This window comes from Megalobrama amblycephala, linkage group LG14, assembly GCF_018812025.1.
Source record: "Megalobrama amblycephala isolate DHTTF-2021 linkage group LG14, ASM1881202v1, whole genome shotgun sequence".
In the NCBI taxonomy this organism is placed as follows: Eukaryota; Metazoa; Chordata; class Actinopteri; order Cypriniformes; family Xenocyprididae; genus Megalobrama; species Megalobrama amblycephala.
Window position 1 is genome coordinate 34,340,031 of NC_063057.1, and position 21,725 is coordinate 34,361,755.

The 21,725-nt window shown below is 35.6% G+C and overlaps 1 protein-coding gene across 3 annotated transcripts in view; it reads right to left on the reverse strand.

Annotated features, from left to right (window-relative positions):
• The window catches only part of LOC125246085 (NACHT, LRR and PYD domains-containing protein 12-like), a 65,093-nt gene that overhangs the window by 39,566 nt on the left and 3,802 nt on the right, over nucleotides 1-21,725 (reverse strand). For all 3 annotated transcript variants that reach the window (XM_048156930.1, XM_048156931.1, XM_048156929.1), the window contains exons 3-8: nucleotides 8,988-9,127; nucleotides 8,247-8,324; nucleotides 7,752-7,856; nucleotides 4,147-4,216; nucleotides 3,784-3,979; nucleotides 1,857-3,687 (exon numbers count right to left, since the gene is read on the reverse strand). In XM_048156930.1, the coding sequence (XP_048012887.1) occupies nucleotides 1,857-3,687; nucleotides 3,784-3,979; nucleotides 4,147-4,216; nucleotides 7,752-7,856; nucleotides 8,247-8,324; nucleotides 8,988-9,046 (2,339 nt within the window). In that variant the 5' untranslated portion in view covers nucleotides 9,047-9,127. The remainder of the gene's footprint in view (nucleotides 1-1,856; nucleotides 3,688-3,783; nucleotides 3,980-4,146; nucleotides 4,217-7,751; nucleotides 7,857-8,246; nucleotides 8,325-8,987; nucleotides 9,128-21,725) is intronic.

Genomic DNA, 21,725 nt, shown 5'->3' on the forward strand with positions numbered 1-21,725 from the left:
CACAGCTGAAGCAGCTAATCAAGCTTCAGCATGTTTAAAAATACCCAAGCAGGTGAGCTGAAGCAGATTGGACATAAACTTTGCAGGACAGTGGGTCCCCGGGAACAGGGTTGAAGACCTCTGCACTATGGTTCTAATGTGATCTTTGTTTGAAAATATTTTTGCTGCTAAAATTAAAACAAAAACAGTCAATGTTCCGTCTAAAACATAAGTGACTTATACAGCCTATTATTATACACTATCAATCACCACTTACACTAAATGTAATAAAATCAGTCATTCTCGCGTTTTGGTGATTCCCAAGGTTTTTTTTTTTCCCGTGTTGACGTTTTAATCAGGCTCCTTGTCCGGCCGGGCAAGTAAAATTCTCTTTCACTTGCCCCTTCAAAAAAATCCACTTATCCCGGACTAATGGACAAGTGTTAATGTCGAGACCTGACTTGTTAAAGCAGCACTATAATCCTGATATATAATCCTGATTTATAATCGAGACTTTGTCTGACAAAATCACCTTCATAATCGTGATTAATAAGATTTCGTGATTATAACTTTGAGCAAAAATAATTGTGATTATCATTTTAACGATTATCGTGCAACCTTACTGTAAACTATACAAGGAAACCACAGCTGGTACATCATTATAATATTAAAGATTAAAATTAATTGATTTGTATGCTACTTACATATAAATTTCCCATAAAGAAGTTTTTATAATAACAATATAATACATTTTATATGACATAATTATGTTTCTACTTTTTTTTAGGCTATATAAACATTTAAATGCTGTCAAAATGGATTTATTCAAACATGCATTCAATACTGAAGCTAATGTTAAGTACAATTACAAGGGATATGCAATAGCCTATAGTGCATTTATGAAGCAAAATGCTCCTCTCCAAGTTCCAAGTTCATTGTTGTAGCTAACCAACGTTTTTTGACACTGAACGGCCTTTCTGAGGTAAATGGGATGGTAAATGTGACATTTTTTACAATCTGTTTCATTGACGTATTTCTGCGGTTGAAACACTCATTGAGTGATCACATGAGACATGATACGGATTTCGTTAAGTTGTACTGTATCTTTCCACATACCTTCAGAGGTTGTTGTACTAACTAGTAAAGCGGAAGAGATGATTGGTTCATGCGCTCTGCTTGAACTGAGGTGCGTGAATGCCAGGAAAGAGCGCGACAGAGACGTGATGTCTATGATCTCACTCCAGTCTATGGGAAAGTAGCCCATTTTTCGATAAAATGATCACTCAATATTATTTATTTTATTTGCTCTCTGACAGAGCGCACAGCCTCAACTGAATGCACTGCACTTCTAAGCTGCTCACTGAACAGAACAGACGCAGAGAGAGGTGCGTTGGCGGCAGAAAAGCAAGATCTTGCGCTTGTGTGGCAGTCGCTAGATTTGTCACAATGCACTTTCTTGGAAAAAAGTTGCTAACATGGCCCTTCCGTCTGAGAAGCACCCTATTTTACTCATCCAGAACCCAGCCCGCCGCTGTCCAAAACAGCGTTACAGCAATTTTGCAATTAAAAAACTGGCTCCGCTTGTTATTAATTATGAAGCCTATATTCAAAATAAACTGGTAGTAGTATTATTTTCTTATTTAAAACTATCTAAAAAAGTTTATTTCTGTAGGAATAAAATGTAATGATTTTTAATGCCATTTAAGGCCTTAATTTTTGCAAAATCCATTAAATGACTTTTATTGCTTTTTAATGCCCTGTGGAAACCCTGTTTATGTATTGCATTGCATTATAAACCCCCCCCCCCCCCCCCCACCACCACCCACCACCCACCACCACCAATACCACACCACTACAAAATATATTAATGGACTTACAGAGCTCTTCTGGAGGCTTTGATGACTGGCGATAATCGAATGAGACACTCGTCTGATTTCTTGAATTTCTGAAGATCAAACTCCTCCAGCTCTTCCTCTGATGTCAGCAACACAAAGACCAAAGCAGACCACTCTCCAGGTGAAAAGTCACCAGATGAGAGACTTCCCATGCTAAGGTAGGTCTGAATCTCTTTCACTACAGTTTGGTCATTGAGTTCATTCAGACAGTAGAACAGATTGATGGATCTCTCTGCAGGCAGATTATCTTCTAATTTCTCCTTGATGTACTGAACTATTTTCTTGCTGCTCTGGTCATTGTCATCTTGCTGTGTTAACAGACCACGTAAGAGTCGCCGATTGGACTGGACTGACAGACCGAGGAGGAAGCGAAGGAAAAGGTCAAGGTGTCCATTGTCACTCTTGAGCGCCTTGTCCACTGCAGCCTTGAGAAAATCAATCATGGTTTCATTTTTGTTTTCCTGTTCTGTAGACTCATGAACAAACACACTTTTCTTGTTGATGTCTAGAAACAGATGTGCATAAAGGGCTGCAATAAACTCTTGAATGCTCAAGTGAACAAAGCAGTACATGGTACCAAAAATGATCCCCGTTTCCTCCTTAAAGATCTGGGTACACATGCCCGAGTACACTGATGCCTTATAGACATCAATACCACAGGCTTCCAGGTCTGTGTCATAAAAGACCAGGTTGTTTCTTTCCAGCTGATGAAATGCCAGTTTTCCCAGTGAAAGGATGGCGTCTTTATCCCAGGAAACATCTGGTGTGTATTCTCCATCATACTTTCGGCGGCTCTGTTGGATCTGAAAGCGGAGAAAGTGTGTGTACATTTGTGTCAGAGTCTTGGGAGTGTCTTCAGCATTTGATTCCTGCTGTGTTTTAGAGACCTCATCAGCCTGATTGGTTTTCACATTATTTTTTCTTTTCTCCTCCAGAATGTTCTTAAGAACAGTGGCTGAAATCCAGCAGAAGACTGGGATGTGGCACATGATAAAGAGACTCTTTGATTTTTTAACATGATCAATGATTGTGTTGGCCTGATTCTCATCTGTAAATCTTTTTTTGAAGTACTCTTCCTTTTGTGCATCACTGAATCCTCGTATCTCTGTCAGCCGGTCGATACAGTCAGGGGGAATCTTACTGGCAGCTGCTGGTCTGGTGGTGATCCATATGAGAGCAGAAGGAAGCAGATTTCCCTTCATGAGGTTCGTTAGGAGAACATCCAGAGAAGCTGGTGATGATACATCACTCCACGTCTCATTACAATCAAACTTCAGAGGAAGGCGACATTCGTCCAGTCCATCAAGGATGAACAGGACTTTGAACTGATTCCTTCTTGTAAGGTTCAGTCCTTTTGTTTCTGGGAAAAACTGAGTTATAAGGTCCATCAAACTTAGTTTTTCTTTCTCCTTTAAATTCATCTCTCTAAATGGAAGAGGAAATATGAAACTGATATCTTGATTTTCTTTTCCTTCAGCCCAGTCCAGAACAAACTTTTGCACAGAGACTGATTTTCCGATGCCAGCGACTCCTTTTGTCAGTACAGTTCGGATCTCCTTGTCTTGTTCAGGTGCTTCAAACAATTGTGTGCATTTAACCTGTATCTCTTGAGATTCACGACACCTGAAAGCAACTTCAATCTGTCTTATTTCATGTTCAGTATTGACCTGTTCACTGCCACCCTGAGTGATATAGAGATCTGTGTAGATGTTATTCAGAAGTGTGGAGTCACCTTGCTTCGCAATTCCTTCAAACACACATTGATACTTCTTCTTTAGGCCACATTTTAGCTGATGAATGAAGAACAGCTCATCTAAAAATAGGAACAAAAACAATAGATAGTTTTAGTTTTAATTTTCTCTACTACATTTAGAAGTGTCAATCTGACAGATGATCATGAGTCTCTTACCTTCTAGAGCATCAGCAGCTTCATCCTGCTTTATCTCTCTCAGGTAATGTAGTGTGAGATCAAGAGCTGCTTCTTTGCTACTGCATCTATTCTCATTAAAGTCCTTCACAAAGTATTGTGTGTTCTCTTTTTGTAATATTTTCTTAAACTTTTCTAGTTCACTTTTCAGAAACACGATTATTTTGCTCTCAAGATCCTACAAACAAAGGAAGAAAAAAGATACAGAACAACACAATTTGACCAGATCCACATCTGGTTGTTATTTATGGGTTCTTCAAATTTCTATTCTAGTATTTGTTCAAGAAATGTTCAGTAACCTATTTGTTATATTTTTTTAACATGTATGAAAATGTGTTTTCCTACCTGGAAGATCTCTAGGAGCTTGTCTTTGAAATTTTCATGTTTCCTCTGAATATCCAAGTCTAATGTGTCCCTGTTAGCCAATAAAATAAAATACTGCATTTTCAGACCATATATTATTATTTTTTTTAAAGGTGGGTAAGCCATATTTCAAAAACACAATAGAGACAGAAAGACAGATGGCAAGGCAAGGCAAGGCAATTTTATTTGTACAGCACATTTCATACACAATGGTAATTCAAAGTGCTTTACATAAAGAAGAAGAATAAAAATAGAACATAAGAAATAGAAATAACAGTAAAAACAGAGAATTTTGCTATCTGGATGAACGAGCTAGGAAGTCTTAGGGAGATTTTTGTTGTTGTTGTTGTTGTCGTCAGAGTGGATCTAAACGGATCTTCCTCACACGACAGGATTGCTACCTGTTAATGCACTTTAAACTGATAAACAAAGTTTCAATCTCCCCTTTTGCCAAGACACCTCAAACTGCACCACACAGCCCTAATCCCCCTTCCGGAGATATCTTATCTATGCAACGCAGTTCAAATTTCCCCTTTGGAAATTTCCCCCTTTAGAAAGTGTCCTGACTGTAATCCAGAGATATCTTAACCATGCACTACAGCTCAGATTTCCCCATGGTTTGTCCCTTTATCCAAATTTACCAAATTTGAACCTAATCACCAATGCTTTCTTCCTAATTCTCCCAGCTCTTTCAACCAGACAGCAATATTTAAAATGCATTAAAAGTCAGAATTGCAAGATGATACATAAAAGATATAAAATACATTAAAAATGAAATAAAAACAGGAAAAGGAATAAAAAGAATAAAAAGATAATACGTATAAAATAAAATGCAAACAGTTCGGACATAGCACATAGCACAGATGAGACACAATATGAAAGAGATCAAAAGAATATCACTGGAATGAAGGCTTATGACTGGGCAAGTGCTTTAGAACCCGCATTAATATAAGAAAAGCTTTCCAGTGCTGGAGAGAGCTAAGCAGGAAGGCCTGGAAACAGACGCAGAGGCTGCTTTGATTCCTTCACATGCGAGTAACACTGGGTTTAGGAGTGATCGGGGTTCGAGAACCACACGAAACAGGGTGGTTAGAATTGGAGGATGAGTTTTGGAGGTGGAGCAATCAAGAGAGGGGTGTGTTTGTTTAGGTTGATTTCAAATATCAACAATGTCCAGCAGCACTTTTTAAATATCTCCTACCCCACCTTTAAACCGTCATGCTGCCTCAGAGACCTTGTCTGAAATCAGTTTCGTGAGGTACCTTCATACACAAGCGCTACATGCAAAAGTCATTGCTTGATAGGGCAGTGAGGCAACAAATGATAAAGAAAACATGAGCTATTTAACACTAGAACCGCCGGGGGTCGCTGTATACCTAAAACCGCCATGCGGGTAAATTTTACCCACGCACATTAGACCCGTTTTTATATAGGTAAATAACATATTATTTCACTGTATTATGTCACTGTCTTCACAAAGAAGTGTCTAGAGTCATGAAATGATTATATTTTGTCATCAACTATATTTTTGTCCTGTTGTTTTATATTCAAGGCTTTTTTTATGCAGGCTACACTAATCACTTTTCATAACGGTCAAGCTAAACAAGTCTGCACTGACTAAGAGAATTAGAAGGAAGTAAATACATATTTGGGTGGTGTAATATTATAATTAATCATATATTAAGATAACCCATGTTATTTATATTACTAAAATAGCCTATAGACAATAATGAACAATAATAATTCACCACACTGCATAGGATGTATGATGCAATGACAAATTCAAGCGCGCAGCTTCACCTTAATTATTTATATCCAAAGTTTATTGATGCTGTCTCTCTGTAACTATTAGCAATCCTGTCCTGAAGAACAGATTCAGTCTAATTTTTCTCGGAGGCTCTGGATCGCTGTCAGATGAGCCGTCAGATGCTGAACCGACCCAGGACGCGTCACTTATCTCACCACCATCAGACTCTCCTTCACTCATGGCATTTAGGGCTTCTACCTGTTCGGCATCCATAAATCGCCGACTCATTTTACTCATTGTGACTTTATTTATGAAACCGATGACCGCTAATTCAGTGAGTGAAAGGCGTTGCCTAGCAATGTACAATGTTTAAACATAAGGGGATGCGAAAATGACAGCGTGAAAATACAGGCATTATATAGCGGGTAAATTTGACCCGCGCGGCGCTTATAGGTATAAATGCCCTGTTTTTTGATCTGGTTTTATCTAAACAATTTTTAACACCAAGGGATTGTAAATTACACAATTTTAGTAAAAGTCAATGAGTGGGAGACTTGAATGTTTTATTGAAAACCTGTTATGTACATTTGAAAAACAGCCACGGGTAAAATTTACCCCGTGGCGGTTCTAGTGTTAAAGTTTACGCTGTTGAAGTGTAGGATCTATTTTAGTCTATGTAGTGAATTCTGCATTAACAGTAGGTATTTTAATGTTGTGCAGCAGTTATGTCAGCACACTAAAACAAATGGGTATTACAAGAAACATAATTATCATAAAGGTGCCCTAGAACCCTTTTTCACAAGATGTAATATATGCCTAAGGGGTCCCCTGAATGCGTCTGTGAAGTTTCAGTTAAAAATACCCCATAGATTTTTTATTATTCAATTTTTTAACTGCCTATTTTGGGGCATAATTAGAAATGCGAGCCCCCAAGTTTGCAACTCTATAATACATTGTATAAACAAAGTTCACACAGCTAATATAACCCTCAAAATGGATCTTTACAAAGTGTTCGTCATGCAGCATGTCTAATAGTGTAAGTATAGTATTTATTTGGATGTTTACATTTGATTCTGAATGAGTTTGATAGTGCTCCGTGGCTAAAGCTAACATTACACACTGTTGGAGAGATTTATAAAGAATGAAGTTGTGTTTATGAATTATACAGACTGCAAGTGTTTAAAAATGAAAATAACGACGGCTCTTGTCTCTGTGAATACAGTAAGAAACGATGGTAACTTTAACCACATTTAACAGTACATTAGCAATATGCTAACAAAACATTTAGAAAGACAATTTACAAATATTGAAATGTCATGATATCATGGATCATGTCAGTTATTATAGCTCCATCTGCCATTTTTCGCTATTGTTCTTGCTTGCTTACCTGCATAAAGTCTGTGCCGCTCCAGACGTTAATACTGGCTGCCCTTGTCTAATGCATTGAACATGAGCTGGCATATGCAAATATTGGGGGCGTACATATTAATGATCCTGACTGTTACGTAACAGTCAGTGTTATGTTGAGATTCGCCTGTTCTTTGGAGGTCTTTTAAACAAATGAGATTTATATAAGAAGGAGGAAACAATGGAGTTTGAGACTCACTGTATGTCATTTCAATGTACAGAACTCTATTATTTAACTATGCCGAGGTAAATTCAATTTTCAATTCTAGGGCACCTTTAAAATCAAACAATTTCAATCTTTTTGCTGAGGCTCCATTTTTTTTTGTAGCACTGCTTTTTGTAACAATAAAGTTTTATGATAAATATTTGCTGAAAATATTCAGTCTATTCACACCGTCTATGTGTGAACAACAATAAGAAACATATGAAATACCTTTTGTTAGTTGATTGTTTTCTGTCACTGAATTTTGGTCCTTCTTCCTTTGACCAGTCACTCTTCACAGACACAAAGCTGGACACATGTGAGTCTGATCTTTCACTAACACAAAGAGCAGAAAGATAAAACAAATTACTACAGATATTTCAGTCTCATATGAAATTAATTAAATGGTTTAATGTTGCAACTAGTAAATAAATGCAGAATAGCCAGCCTAAACTTTTGTCCATCTATGACCGAAGATGGATGGAAGGACATAATTTATGTTTGGCTTGTAAGATCTATTTTCCATGGTAAATTTATGCCTCCTTATAAGAGTATTATTGGAAAAATGCTCCAGACTGAGTTCAATAAAGAGGAAAGCAGACTAGCAGACACTGAATTATTGTTTTATTTCCATCACATTATCTTATAGTTAATGCAATGCTGTAACACACAACACATGAAGTGCCTTCGAAATTAAATGAGTATTATAAGAAACACATGAAATACCTTTTGCTAGTTGATGGTTTTCTCTCACTGAATTTTGGTCCTTCTTCTTTTGACCAGTCACTCTTCACAGACACAGAGCTGTAAATAAACACTGTTGACTGCAGTAACCAGATGATTAAAGGCTGATTTATACTTATGTGTTGGACCTACGCCAGAGTGTCAATTTCTATTTCGTAATGTCCACTGATTTAGATTGTAAAGAGTGACTATTTCAGGTGTTTTTTTGTTAATAATAATCCCCAGGTATTTGTTTTTCAATGTTCGTTTTTAGTAATTCCCAGTGGCCATCAAGTTTGATGTTAAAATTCACAGTCCAAGAACATCTACAGTCATGGTACAAGCTCTGTACATTAGTTAGTTATTAACTGTTTGACATGTATATTTCACTTGTTCTAATTAAAGTTTCCAAATTATTTACATTTACTATCCACTAATCATGCACCTTTAAACTGTAACGCAATACACTTTAATCAGGGTTTGTATAGGATTTTACATATATGGTATATTAAACATATATAACTGTGATAAATGTTCCTGTAAATTAAACATGAAACCAGTTTCAAGATATTTTTTACCAATAATCTAGAAACAGTCATAGGAAGTTCTAAATTGTTTTGCACAGCATTAGAAGTGTCAATGGTGAGAGAAATCACTCCTTGTTGATCAGGCTGTTCTTTACAGGACAAACCTGAAACTCTAGTAGTGTTTAAAAGGACTGTGAGAAAACAGAGGCAGTCTTACCTCTGTTGCTCTGAGAGACTCATCTTAGAGAGACAGTCCTTTCCTCGCTCCTCTGACATTACTGCAGATACATTGACACTGAAAACAGCTCAGCTCTGGTATCTCTGTGTCGGTGAAGACAATCAGATGCTCAGCATGACCTGGACATGACAACATGTCACTGAGATTAATAGTTCAGAGGGATAAATGATGATGAAAAAAATCATGACAAATGTTGAGTTAAACAACAAGAAAATAAAATATGCTACAACTATGTCATTAATATGATTTTATTTAATCTTCAAAGTGAACATTAACTGTCATTCAATTTTTCTTTGGTTTTAGTGAGAAACAGACACAGTGGACTTTTTAACATTTTCAACACTAGTTCATAAAGTGATGCTTTCTAATGATTAACAATAAAAAATGAATGCAATGGTCAATCAGATGTGTTTTAGTCTGAATCCACTCAACACCGTTCAAAACGACAGAGATTTTTTCAGCAAAAGTTCTGCTCATTTATTTCTCAACCCAATCTGACGTAAATTTTCATATTCACAAAAATTGTCGTATTTTCAATATGTTAGTTGGTACGAAACAATTTTAAACCTGCTCCCTACCATGTCTAAATGGTGCGTAAAACTTTTGAACATTCTGTGATCTAATTTAAACAAACTGATGACACTCTCAAACAATAATTTTTTATGAGTTGATTTGCCCTGTTTTTATTTTTTAACTGTTCAACTGAGTAATAAGTAATGCTCATCACTGTCACTTTTTACCCAGCCATCCAATCACAAGTGGACCCATAGGGCTGTGCCAGTATTTACGTGAATATGACACGAGTGAAGCACAAAGCTTTGTTTAACCTACAGAAGAAATAGGTTAGTACTTAAATGTGACATCGCAGCCATGGAAACATTTTGGTTCATGCCGAATGAGAGAGGTATGTGAGTCCTTAAATTTAAGCTCTGTATGCTGTTTTGCAAATTGCGATCTGGTCACCCGTTTAGCGGAGAATTAAACAATATTTCATTAGTTATTCCACTGAACATGGTATCTCTTAGTCTGGCTATCACCAGATCAAGCTCAATTTAAAATTGAACATTGGTCTGGGGAGTTTGCTATGTATTTCCTACTGCACAAGAGGCGTGATCAACGAGCATTAGTCACGCAATTGGATAGTCCTTCAACCAATCAGATCAACGATCCGGGTGACGTACTTTGCAGAGCGACGCGAAAACTCCAGACAGGTTTACCGTGTGTCTCAATCAGCTCCCTAGTTCAGTAGTCAGGGCACTGATGAGGGAATCAGCCATATTCACTTACATGATATACTGATTCACGACCTAGGGAACTAGGGAGCTGATTGAGACGCAGAGTTAGTTTGTATTGGTTTATAGCATTGATCTGCGGTTTGCAGAAGCAGCAATGGCATCGAGCGATTTTTGCAGGTTGTGCAAAAAAACATGAAAGTGAGTGATATTTACACCCACTCGAGCAATTTGTTTGCTAAACTAAAGAAGTCATTCAGCATCGTCGAGAGGTTAAAAGGCGACTCTGATACTGTTCTGGTTCAGTGTAAATGAACGCGGAATATAACCGCCCTAAACTACGTCATTGTCATGACAACCAAAAAGAATTCCAGTCAGCTCAGGCGGCGCGAGATTCAAGAAGCAGGGAGGCGAAACATATAGAGCAAATAATAAAAATATCGTCTACCATCAAGGGGCATTGAAGTAAAAGAGTCCTGTACTCACATCGTGAAGCAAACCACCAGAATAACAGCAGACAATCATTGTGTGTCATTAATCGCCGTTTGTAATCTTCCTATGAAGAGACTGTCGGATCAACGCTCTGCTACATTTCTCTCAGATAAGGTAAATGCTTAACACAATCGGCGTCACTGTGATTGTGCATTGTTATATTAAAGTGACGGGTAGATCAGATAGAGTTTGAAAGCTTCATGCCGTTGCTTCTCTATCGCCATCGTGTTATACCCGCCAATAGCGAGCAAGGTGGATAAGCCAGTCTGTGATTGGTTCCCGCAAAAGTGTAACAGCGCAGCAGAAATGAATGCACGGGTTTCCAGACTGAGTTGCTGAGCGAAATCAAATCGCCGGCAGATCAGGCTGGGTTTACCCAGACTAGGAATCTCTGTTTCTTTTCTCAAATCTTCACACATGCAGGGGATTATAAACATTTCTGTCATTCGCTTTTAGCCTATTAGGCTATTCTCATTCTTTACTGTGGTAAAGTAGAAAAAACACTGTAGGAGTCGGACAGAAACCTTTTTGCTAGCAGATCAATTTCTTTTTTAACACAGTTTGCGCTTGTTATTCGACTTTATAAGGCGCGTGAAGTTTATTTGTATAAAGCGCGGCGCACGACGCACGGCGGTTATTATTAGTTTTCCTTTCTCTGGCAGCAAAAATCAAACCTAACTTGAAACCTAACTGTCTTGCTCCTGCTGTAGATAAAACTCACTCTTCAGACTTTTTACAACAAGCGTTAGTTGCTTGTTACGGAGCCTCACACATGACATGCAAGAAAAAAAATTTAATTGTGCACACGATTTAATAATTAGTTCCCTCGATTTACTAAATCATGCGCACGATTTAGTAAATCGAGGGGACGAAATAATAAATCGTGTGAACGTTTTAGTAAATCGAGGTGAACGAATTAGTAAATCGTGCGTACAATTTAGCCTACTACTTTTTTCCTGTGTGTCATGTCCGGGGCTCCGTAGCTTGTAACATCAGGAGATAACATGAAGATATTATTAAAGATTTTAAAGATATTAAAGATATTATATCTTTCCTGCTCGTGTCCCAAATCCCTTTCAAAGCGCAGAGCGGTAGGCTATATGACGCATATTTGTGTGGAAATAAAAAACAAATGTTTTTTAAAATAATATTTAACTTATTATTTAGGTTACCATTATTTACAGATATTTATTTCAGTTTTACAGGCTGTAGTGTGTCGTTTCACTGACAAGATAGCTCAAATAAATGCACGTCTGTTACAAAATGGGTGTTTGAGCATTTGTTTATTTTTTTAAAATTTCTAAATTTATTTAATTGAGGTGTATATATATATATATATATATATATACGCACACAAACATACACACGCTCCAAATATTTATATGTATATTTATCATCATATTTAATATGTTTTTAAAATAAGCTAGTTAAAATAAAATAGTAAAATAGTTCAATTCAGTGGTTCCCAACCTGTGGGCCGCGGCCCACTAGGGGGCCTCAGTGATCCTCCAGGTGGGCCGTGAGATAAATTAAAATTAATTTAAATATTTTAATATAATTCCTCAATTTAATTATTAATACGTTTCATTTAATAAATTAAATTAAATTAATTTAAAAAATACACTTAAAACAAGGCACCACCTCTCTCGTCCGTATTCTGTGATTGTTTTGGTTCAGCCCAGTCTGTTTCTCATCGTGCTGCTGTGAAATACAGACTGAACGGTGCTCAAAACACAAACTCTCTCTGTTCGAAAAAGAAAACCTGTGTCTCTAAAAAGGTTTTGATGGATGACGATAGTAATGAAGGTAAAGGCGATTACAGTGACTTACAGGAGTCGTACATTAGGCATGCGCGAGTCCACAATTATTGCGCAAAGATGCTCAAACAAACCGTGCGTGTGCGCTCTCGACTCACTGATCGCTATAACATCGATCGTACTTCTGCATGAACACAGTTCAATAAATTTGCGTAGTTGTCAAAATTAATGTACTGTGAGTGTTTTATAACGGATGCTCGCCGAACAAGCATGTTTTGGAGAAGTTTGAGAGTAGCTATCAGTGGTGTTATATGTGTTTTATATGTCAACAATTTTGAATGGATCTGCATAGTTTTTAAATTCAGTCCTTCGGTATCTCCCTGTTGTCTTATTTCGTATGGCAGGTTGACTTGTGCTTATTTAAGTTACTGTATTACTGAGCAAAGTAAGTACTTTTAAGTTGTAAAGAATGTAAATAATCAGTAAAATACAAATGTATTTGTGAATTAAAAAAAAATTTGGGGGGTGTGTGGGTGGGCCGTGCCGTGTTGATTCAGAGAGGAGGTGGGCCTTGGCTTAAAAAAGGTTGGGAACCAGGGGTCAATTTTTCTGTGGTACCTAAACTGGTACCAAGAAACGTAAAATTTTAATGGTATTGGTACCGACTACTGGAATTTTGGTACAACACTAGCTGCCATGAATATTCTGTATTATAGCAACCAAAATATCTCAGCTGGAAAAAAGCTGTACTTGCAAAGCACTTTAATGCATCACTTGCAGGCCATTTTCAGAAGAGCACTGTTATGATCACCATCAGTTCCTGGACTACACTTCCCATAATCCTCCATGCCAGTCAAACGCTCACATTCCACACCAATCACAGCTGTAGCTCATTACCTGGACTATAAAAGACTCACACACACACCACCTCTTGGCGAAGTCTTGTTTACTGTGTGTTACAATTCTGAGCGTTATTATCCTGTCTGCCTGTTACCTGTTTAAGATCCTGTGCTGCCTACCCCTGACCTGTGCTTTGTATACTGATCTGTGAGTGATATCTGCCTGTCCTGATCTACCGTCTGTATCCTGACCACGTCTCTGCCTGTCCCTTGCTGTTCCTGTTAGACCATGCCTGTACGACCACGCTCACCTTTCAATAAAGCTTTGCAAATGGATCCCTGCCTGAGTCCAGCTTCGTTACAAGTACCAAGTATTTTTTGGCTGGTTAAGCTTTAGTGGACACACAATAATTGAATATTTATTGTTAGGCATATGACAAATTGGGGTAAACGTACCTATTAAGCTCAAGTACCCATTAAGCACACTACCATCTTTGAGCTCAGATTATAAAAAGAAAAAATAATGTATTATCCTATTTGATGTCCAAACCAATTGATGTGTATATTACTACATACTTCCTGTAATTTCAAGAAAATCAGGCCATAGACCTTTTTCACATTTCTGGGTTTTTCAGAAGCTGAAATCATCATAGTTGGGTACAGTTCTATAGCAAAAGAGAAACTCCACAATAGTGTTTTCACAACTTTCAAAAAGAGGAAAAAAAGAGAGAAATGATAACGGCAGTCAGAAGAGAGATTTTTGTCACTTCCATAGCCACTGTATTAGAAACACCCTCACAGCAGCGTTAACTAGATTTTTGTAATTTGATGCAGTGGTAATATAAAACTAAGTATAGTGTTATGAAATGTACCTACGTTTTTTTTTAAAAATGAAAACATAAAAAACTCTGCAGGATTTACAATACCGATGACCATTAAAACGCGTTGTCACAGACTGTGAAAAGGGTCTATTGCACACTGAGAAATGGGTATCCATGTGTTCACACTGTCTGGTGGCCATTTTGAAAGCTGTTTAAAAATTTTCACCAGAAGTGTAGCCCCTTAAATGTGCATTTTTAAGGTGGTTAAGCCTTTTGGGGTAGTTATAACTACTTGCTGCAAAATTTAGAGATTAATGTTTAGACTTGTGCATATTATAACCTGGAACCTGCATGTGGAAAATAATTACAGTTAGATCCAAAAGTTTTAGCAACATAGCGCAGATACAACAGAACATAGTTAGCCTACTAGCTGTAAACGATTGTTTTCTACACTAATATAATACTTTACTGTGAATTACTATATATTAATAGGCATTACTGGCTTGTACTTTTTAAATCCATAACATTATAAATTTACAGTTTATTGATGGTCTGTGTGTCATGAGCCGTGTTTGATTATTTCTTTTTTTTTTTTGCCTTTTTTCCCTGTCCTCTCTTGCTGATGTGTTTCAGCTGTTCGTCATTTCTGCCGGCGTTCATGCTCTCGTGTCCGCACCTGTTCTGTGCTGACTGTTCTGGCTATTTCTCCCTGCTGTTTGTTCGTGTCTTTGTCGGATAATTATCTCCCTGTGAGTGTGGCGTTCACTTGTTGTATCTCTCTCTCTCTCTCACTGTTTGTGTGTGTTATCAGTCTGAGTCCCAGTTCCAGTTCCAGCACCTGTACTTGTGGTCCGTCTACGGTCTATCTGAGACTTCTGTCTACAAGCCTGGTTCCTACCATCCGCCAGGTTGGGTGCTCACCTGAGGCGCCTACAGGGAACAAACTCGTTTGTTGTTTACTGTTCTCCAGCTGCAGCGTACCTGTGTGTCTACGCCTGGCAGTCTGTTTTTGTTGGACATTGTTCAGGACTCTAAATAAACACTGTTAACTTGCTCCTTTGCTTCTGGGTCTTTTGCTGTCATACAACACTGTGGTTATACATTGCTGCAATTTTGCTGCCACAAAGACTTCATATTATTTTTAGGTGAGCTTAAAGGGTGCACTACTAATAAAAAGTATAATTTCATAAATATTGTCAATAGTTGTACATATTAAAATATGTATAAACTTAATACATGACCTATATTATTTATTTAGCAAAATCTTGTCCTGTAAATATATTTATTATTTAAAAAATGTTGCTGCTCCAATTTAATCTCAGTGTGCTCCCCTTTAAGCTCATCTACATTAAACGTCTATGTAAATACTTCATAAACAAACTTTAATTATTAACTGATGGTTGTCACTTTAAGTTAATCTTTATAAAATGATTAATAATTTTCACAGCTTTAAAGGGTTAGTTCACCCAAAAATAAAAATCACCCCATGATTTACTGACCATCAAGCTATCCTAGGTGTATATGACTTTCTTCTTTCAGACGAACACAATCAGAGTTATATTAAATAATGTTCTGGCTCTTCCAAGCTTTATAATGACAGTAAATAAAGGATGAGATTTTGAAGGCCAAAAAAGTGCAACCATCTACAATAAAAGATATCCACACGGCTCCGGGGGGTTAATAAAGGCCTTCTGAAGTCAAGCGATGCATTTGTGTAAGAAAAATATCCATATTTAAAACTTTAAAGACTAAATAAAAAGTAACTAGCTACCGACAGATGGCCGTACACATCGATTTACAGTGAAAGAGTGAACTCTGACTTGACGCATGATGTAATGACGAACGCGGAAACACAGAGGATAGAGCAAAACAAAACAGCGGTCATGAATTAGAATATCTAACTGATCAAATCGAATGCCTTGTTTTAGTGTTCCAATTTATTTTTGTAATTGACTCTATACCTTCAAATAAAACATTTTTCGATTCTTTAAAAAAGGTTGTTTAAAATAAACAAGCATTTTCAATAAAACATGTTGTGAGCTTAATGGCAACAGGGGTGTGATTAATGGATACAAAAATGTACCCATCAAGCACAGCCAGACTTTTTGCATTTAATGATGTACATCTTAATTGAAATGCTTTTGTCATTTAAAATAAAATTAAATATTATTGTGTGAGAGATTAATATTTTATTTGAACATAACTTCTTGTACTGAAACCAATATCCTGGGCACTAAAAATGTCTCAAAGTAGATTTTGGTGAGCTTAATAGGTATGTTTACCCTAGTCTCTTTTGAATATATGCAATATACTGGAGCCAAACCCGAAAAGGAAATCCAGAAGATTCCACAGCGTTCCTGGACATGTAACTTGTGTAGTTGTAAATCATCATGGACTGGGATTATGCTAATTATGAATAAGCATGCACGAGCGCCCAATGTATGATTGTTCGGAATTAATTAATACACACACATTTAACTAACGAATTAGTTGTATACAAAGTGGTTGTGAATCCAGAGGACAGTTTTCATAAAGGTCTTTTTCACTCGCAAATTACTCCGAACTTGCTTGTATATTTATGAAAGTTATGAAAGTTATGTCAATAAGAGATTCACTGCACACTGTGCACAGCATAGACAACTTCACGATTATAACGGGTGTTTTTGCAGCTTTGTGTACCTCGCGTTGTGATTGACAGCTTCAGGGATTATAATGGCAGCGATCTTTGCTCACTTTCTGAATATATCATGTTTTCATTCTGCTAAGTACACATTGCAAAGTTTCTGGATTACACAATTGAATCAGATTAACAGTGATAACCATAGCTATTGACAGAACAAAAAATGATACTGTATGTTGAATGATCTGTGCATTAATTTGTGGAATGTAACTGCAAAATACTAGCTAGACCTGTCAGTTTTACTACGTATGCATTATGTGGAATATAAATTTACATATTACATATGAAATAGTTCTAAGCACTTTGTTTTATGATCTGTCCTGACATTGATTTTTTTTTTTTTTCATGAATAAATAGGATAAATCAATATTACAAATGGTTTCTTTGCATTGAATGTATTGTCAGAACTCACAGTTCACATGGTTCAGGTACTTTACTGTGGGTGGATGACCCAAGCGTGCTGCACAAGTGCTGATAAGTGAAGCCAAAGCGTCTCGATCACCCAGTATAGGTCATAAACCCCGCCCTCTTCATGTAATGTAAAGGGACACAAGACAAACTAAACAATTAAATTACACTTCAAATATTTTTTTCTCCAAAGATGGTTCGGTAACACTTTATAATAACGTTCAGTTATAAGTCATTTGTGACTTATTAGTTAATGATTAACAAATAATTTACAAAACATGAATATACATTTATAAATGATTTATAAGTTATATACTAATACTTTATTAATGTTTTATTCATTCAATTACAAGTCATTTATAAATTATTTGTTAACTATGAACAAATCATTTACAAAACATGGCTATACATTCATAAATGATTAATAAGTGATATGTTAACATTTTATGAATGTTTTATTAATTCAGTTATGAGACATTTATAAGTTATTAGTTAATGATGAATAAATCATTTACAAAACATTACAATATACGTTCATAAATCATTAATACATGTTATGCTAACAATTAAAAAAATTGTTGTAAGTTATCTTAATTAAATAAATCAAACAGATCATTAGTAGTAGTTTATAAGTTATTAGTTAAGACATTATTTATCACAAAATAATTGAAGTATTTATGACAAAACCGTTTTAGTATCATTATCTCAATAAACAATTGTTAATCATGAACAAATGTTGAACAAACCATTAGTAAATGATCAGAATATGATTTATTGATGAAGTTGTAAGCTGGTCTGTGTTCAAAAGCACAAACATTCAGGTATGCTAAAGCACAACTTTTAAGAAGAGTAATTTATTTGTTTTGAAGTGGATAAACATTTATAAATGCCTTACAGTCAGGTGATTCCAGTGGGTTATATTAAATCCTTTCACTCATCAGCACAGCCTTGTGTTCTGTGTGGAGTGTTTGGGGTCTAGTGATGAAGTCATCCTCTGATCCAGATTTACCTTCCACTGAAGCTCACATCAGGTGCACAGAGTTAAACACTCCATGTGTCAGAGAAGACAGCTGTCTATACCCTCACTAGTCAGCACTTACACTGCAGTACACACTACAAAGTGTTCAACACCTGTTATAGATGATGTGTAAATGCATGAATAAATCATTTGCAAAGCTTTCTGCATACCCTATTCTAAAGTGTAAACTATTCATCATTTATAAATGTGTTACACATCATTTGTAGACCTTTCTTACCTGTTACAAATTATTTGTATATGTATACAAGTCATTTATAACACTTTCTGCATACCCTATTCTAAAGTGTAAACTATTCATCACTTATAAATGTCTTACATATCATTTGTAGACCTTTCTTACCTGTTACAAATTATTTGTATATGTATACAAGTCATTTATAACACTTTCTGCTTACCCTATTCTAAAGTGTAAACTATTCATCACTTATAAATGTCTTACATATCATTTGCAGATCTTCTTTATAAATTATGTACAAACTAAAATCTGTAAATTTACCATTTATTTGCCATATGCAAAGTATACCTTTCAGTTACAGGATCTAAAAATCTATACGAATCCCAATATTTAAATTATATATTTTTATATAAAATTATAATATTTTTATGCAAATATATTTTACTATTATATAGATATCTTTGAGCCCCTAACTCACCTCTTATATCTAAACTAGGGCTGTCAAACGATTAATCACGATTAATCGTATACAAAATAAAAGTTTGAGTTTGCCTAATATATGTGGGTGTACTGTGTGTAATTATTATGTATATATAAATACAAACACATCCATGTATATATTTGAGAAATATTTACAAGTATATGTATTTATTTATATTTTATATAATTTATATTATATATAAATACATTTTCTTGTACATAAATAACATATTTCTCTTAAATATATACATTAATTTGTGTGTATTTATATATACATATTATTTACACACATTACTCACACATATATTATGCAAACTCAAACTTTTATTTTGTATGCGATTAATCGCGATTAATCGTTTGACAGCCCTAATCTAAACATGACCACATTTAGCCACTTCACAAAAATAAAAACGCAATATTGATATATTTACAGTGACTGTTATCTTAGTTGATATACTGTTGTATAAAAAGAATCATTTTAAGCTCCCTACTCCACCCTATAACCTTAACCATAACCATTTTGACAATATACGTAGTATAACAGGCAGATAAATGTACGTTAGTCACAATCATTTATTTAAAACATTACAAAAAACAGTAACGTTATACAAATCAGACAAAACTACGTATGTGCTACATTACCAGCGAAATGACAGCAAATCATAAATTTGTGTGAGTTACAGAATGAAATTAAAGTGTTTAATCGCTGCAAACATTCCTCTGATCTGCATTTCCATCCTTTTAACCGTCGCGCTGAATAACACAGCAACTGAAATTCGGCATGTCGCAAACACTCTATGGTAGTCGCAAATCACATGTGACAGCCGGTGACAGCCAATAAGGAGCAAGATTTGACGTCACTGCCGCAAACTGTGTCGTATTGTGAGAAGCGCCAATTTTGAAAGTTATGAAACGGCGGATTGATACGATTAATGTATAATGGTTATATTACTTTATAAGAATCTTTTCCTTACACAATTGCATCGTCTGACTTCTGAAGACTTGAAAAAAAATGCACGAAATAATGGACTACGTTTATTATCGGTTTATGGTGCATTTTCATGTTATGGTGAGGAGCTGTTCCATTAAAAACAAAATAAAAATTAAATGATTAAGTGTTGGTTAAACGGTGGCAGAGTGACCGTGTTTTTTTTTTTTTTTGTTATATAATGTAAAGTTTAGGCTTGGGTAAAGTGATGGAATGAGATGGATCATGTAACAGGAAGGTCTACAAATGATATGTAAGACATTTATAAGTGATGAATAGTTTACACTTTAGAATAGGGTATGCAGAAAGTGTTATAAATGACTTGTATACATATACAAATAATTTGTAACAGGTAAGAAAGGTCTACAAATGATGTGTAACACATTTATAAGTGATGAATAGTTTACACTTTAGAATAGGGTATGCAGAAAGCATCTATAACAGGTGTTGAACCCTTTGTAGTGTGTACTGCAGTGTAAGTGCTGACTGGTGAGGGTATAGACAGCTGTCTTCTCTGACACATATGGAGTGTTTAACTCTGTGCACCTGATGTGAGCTTCAGTGGAAGGTAAATCCGGATCAGAGGATGACTTCATCACTAGACCCCAAACACTCCACACAGAACACAAGCCTGTGCTGATGAGTGAAAGGATTTAATATAATCCACTGGAATCACCTGACTGTAAGGCATTAATAAATGTTCATCCACTTCAAAACAAATAAATTACTCTTCTTAAAAGTTGTGCTTTAGCATACCTGAATATTTGTGCTTTTGAACACAGACCAGCTAACAACTTTATCAATAAATCATATTCTGATAATTTACTAATGATTTGTTCAACATTTGTTCATGATTAACAATTGTTTATTGAGATAATGATACTAAAACAATTGTCATAAATACTTCAATTATTATGTGATAAATAATGTCTTAACTAATAACTTATAAACTATCTACTAATGATTTGTTTGATTTATTTAACAAGATTTGTAAATTGTTAGCATAACATGTATTAATGATTTATGAACGTATATTGTAATGTTTTGTAAATTAGATTTGTTCATCTAATAACTTATAAATGTCTCATAACTGTATTAATAAAACATTCATAAAATGTTAACATATCACTTATTAATCATTTATGAATGTATAGCCATGCTTTGTAAATGATTTGTTCATAGTTAACAAATAATTTATAAATGACTTATAACTGAATGAATAAAACATTAATAAAGTATTAGTATATAACTTATAAATCATTTATAAATGTATATTCATGTTTTGTAAATGATTTGTTAATCATTAATTAACAAGTCACAAATGACTTATAACTGAACGTTATTATAAAGTGTTACCGATGGTTCTTGTTAATTTATTTAGTTTTTCTCATGGTGATGTATGTTTAAGTGTTCATTTTTTAAAATAGATTTGGTTTTAGTTGTGAGATGCTATAAAATTGGGGCTGTGACATCATGATTGACAGCTGTGATTGACAGCTTCTTTGAGCTAAGTAGTCGATGAGGCACCAACAGACTTTTTTTTTTTAATTTTCGGGAGGAGATTGAAGCTTTAACTTTAATATCTTCATTTCCATAACTGTTTTTTTCATACCAACATATTGAGTTGTTCTGAACTAAACTGTACTTAATGATTCTGCGGGAGTGTGGATGGGGGCCTTCATGGCTTTGTGGCTCCACTTCATGCTCACTACTACGCAGACTCAGGTCCCAAATCAGCACAAGATGTCAGTGCTATATTGGGAAATTGGTGGCTTCACTTTTCTACCATGGAAGAGAGTGGAGGTG